Source organism: Austrofundulus limnaeus, unplaced genomic scaffold, assembly GCF_001266775.1.
Source record: "Austrofundulus limnaeus strain Quisiro unplaced genomic scaffold, Austrofundulus_limnaeus-1.0 Scaffold61, whole genome shotgun sequence".
Lineage (NCBI taxonomy): Eukaryota > Metazoa > Chordata > Actinopteri > Cyprinodontiformes > Rivulidae > Austrofundulus > Austrofundulus limnaeus.
The window spans coordinates 958,746-961,184 of record NW_013952463.1 but is presented as its reverse complement, the minus strand read 5'-3'; the positions used below and the strand labels follow the sequence as shown (position 1 = coordinate 961,184).

At 40.2% G+C, this 2,439-nt stretch overlaps 1 protein-coding gene across 1 annotated transcript; it reads left to right on the top strand.

The window, feature by feature from the left end:
* Window positions 1-1,379, top strand: marcksb (myristoylated alanine-rich protein kinase C substrate b; the record flags this gene model as incomplete). The annotated part of the gene is given in 1 exon segment (XM_014009749.1): window positions 1-1,379. A coding segment is annotated over 1 exon segment (355 nt), but the record flags the coding sequence as incomplete, so codon positions are not given.
* Between the last annotated feature and the right edge of the window lie 1,060 nt (window positions 1,380-2,439).

Sequence of the window (2,439 nt, the reverse complement as noted above, 5' to 3'; positions counted from 1 at the left end):
CACCAGTGAGGAGGGCAAGCAGAAGAAGAAGCGCTTTTCTTTCAAGAAGCCCTCTTTCAAGCTCAGCGGCTTCTCCTTTAAGAAGACCAAGAAGGAGTCGGAGGAGGCGGCAGAGGAAGGAGCAGCGGCGGCAGCTTCAGAACCAGCCGAAGGAGAGAAGCCTGCCTCAGAGGCTACGGAGGAGGCCAAGCCAGCTGAGGGCAGCGGCGAGGAAGCCAAGGAGACTGCAGCTGAGGAGCCAAAGGCCGAAGAAGTGAAGGTGGAGGGAGAGGCTGAAGGAGAAGAAAAAGCAGCTAAAACTTCACCSACCGAGCCAGAGACGGCAGCCAGTCCTGAGGCCRCCGCCGCCGAGTAATCCTGCTGAACGAGACACCGAAATGAAGGAGAAGATGTAGCCTGTCTGAACGAATGCGAGGACTTGTCTAAAACCAGGGATTCTTTTTCTTTTAATTTTTTTTTTTTAATTTTTGGTTAATTTCCTTTTTGTTGTTGTATGTTTACTACTCTGCATCCATCTCATCCATAATGACTGCAATGTYCCAGGCAGTGATGGACAGGAGGTGCAGTAAACGGTGTGCTGCTTCCTCACTGCTAAATGGTGCTTGCATTTGTAACATGGGTGAGTGTGAAAGTGCAAATGGGAGTGGGGGAGGGATGGGTATTTTTGTGTGTGTGTTTTAAACATGATACCATGACACRTTRCTGAAATTTTACCATATATTTAATCAAAAAGTATTTGGTGCTGGGCAATTGGATGTAGCAGCTAAAGCTGTGTCTGCAAGATCCGACACATTGTGATATTTAAAAGGGAAGTCCTTCTCCAAGTCTTAAATGTTGTCATTTTGCAGTGCACAGTTGTTTACAACTCTTTTAAGATCCTGTGAACACAAAACCATTCCTGAAATAGATTTAGTTAACTGTTTAAAAAGGGAAAACAACAAAAAACCCAATAGGTGCTCATCACTTTCCATTAGATACCACCGTTTCATCATTCTGTAGTAATGCACGTTGTATAGCCTTTGATATTACTGGTTTTATGGCTGAGATGTACCTAATGACTGAAGTTTTTAACTGATTACCCATTGTAAATGAGTTTTTTTTTCACCATTTGTAAGATTAAATAAAATTGGGAGATGTTTTAAGCAGACTCTGCATCAAGCTGTGATGACTCCAACACCACTTTTTTGAACCGACACCCGAAAGCACACCAAGTCAGGATTTTACAGATGCAGTCGTTTTTAAAAACAGTGTTTACTTTCTGTATATAACCAGGCCCACCCTCTTCAGTATGGAATGTAACATTGCCTGCAAGCTGGTAACAAGGTGTTGAGTTCTTATTTTCTGTGACTTCTGAAGAATAAAGCAAACAAAAGTGTGAATTGGCACTGTGAGCTCGTTTCTTTGCAATATCCATGAAATGGAGAGAAAAAAAAAAGAAATAGGTATTCAGGTGCGTTTTTAAAATTTTGGGAGATGGAAGCAGCAGAGATAATTGCATGGTTTTTTGTTTTTAGCTCCCTCGTGTGGAAGACCAGAGAAATAAGGCAATATTTCATTAGGTATATACAGTACTTTGTGAATGTATAGATAGAGAATTGTTTAAAATTTTGAATTTAGCTGTAAACTTAGTGTTGGCAGGATTCTTTTTATCAGCAAAAATCTACAACCCTCATGTTTTTTGCTCCATATTTTAAATTGTTGCTCTAAAAGCATAAAACCTTAGTATTTCTTGGAGGAATACATATAATGCACGGCCTTTCATGGCAGACATTTAGACTGATATCAGCTGTTGTTAGATAACAGAAAKTCTTGGATATACAGTGGGGTGCGAAAGTTTGGGCAGCCTTGTTGATTTTCCTGATTTACCTTTACAGATCATTGATTGTTTGGATTAAAAAATCATTAAAATATATTATAGGGGACAAACACAGATGAAGTGAAATGAAGTTTATATGATTTACAGAAAGTGTGCAATAATTGGTTAAAATTAGGCATAAATTTGGGCACTGTTATTTTATTGATTTCTAAACCTTTAGAACTAAATATTGGAACTCAAATTTGGTTTGGTAAGTTCAGTGACCCTTGACCTCCATACACAGGTGACTCCAATTATGAGAAAGGGGATTTAAGGGGAAAAAAAGGTTTTCTCCTCTGCATCTCCTCTAAAAAGTCGCAGCATGGGAGTCTCAAAACAACTTTCAAAGGAGCTGAAAACAAAGATTGTTCACCATCATGGTTTAGGGGAAGGATACAGAGAGCTATCTCAGAGATTTCAGCTTTCAGTCTCCACTGTGAGAAACATTGTGAGAAAATGGACCACAGGCACAGTTCAAGTGTAGGCTCTAAGTGGCAGACCAAGACAAATCTGGAATAAACAGAAGCAAAGGATGTTGAGAACAATCAGAGTCAACCCACAGACCAGCACCAAAGACCTACAAC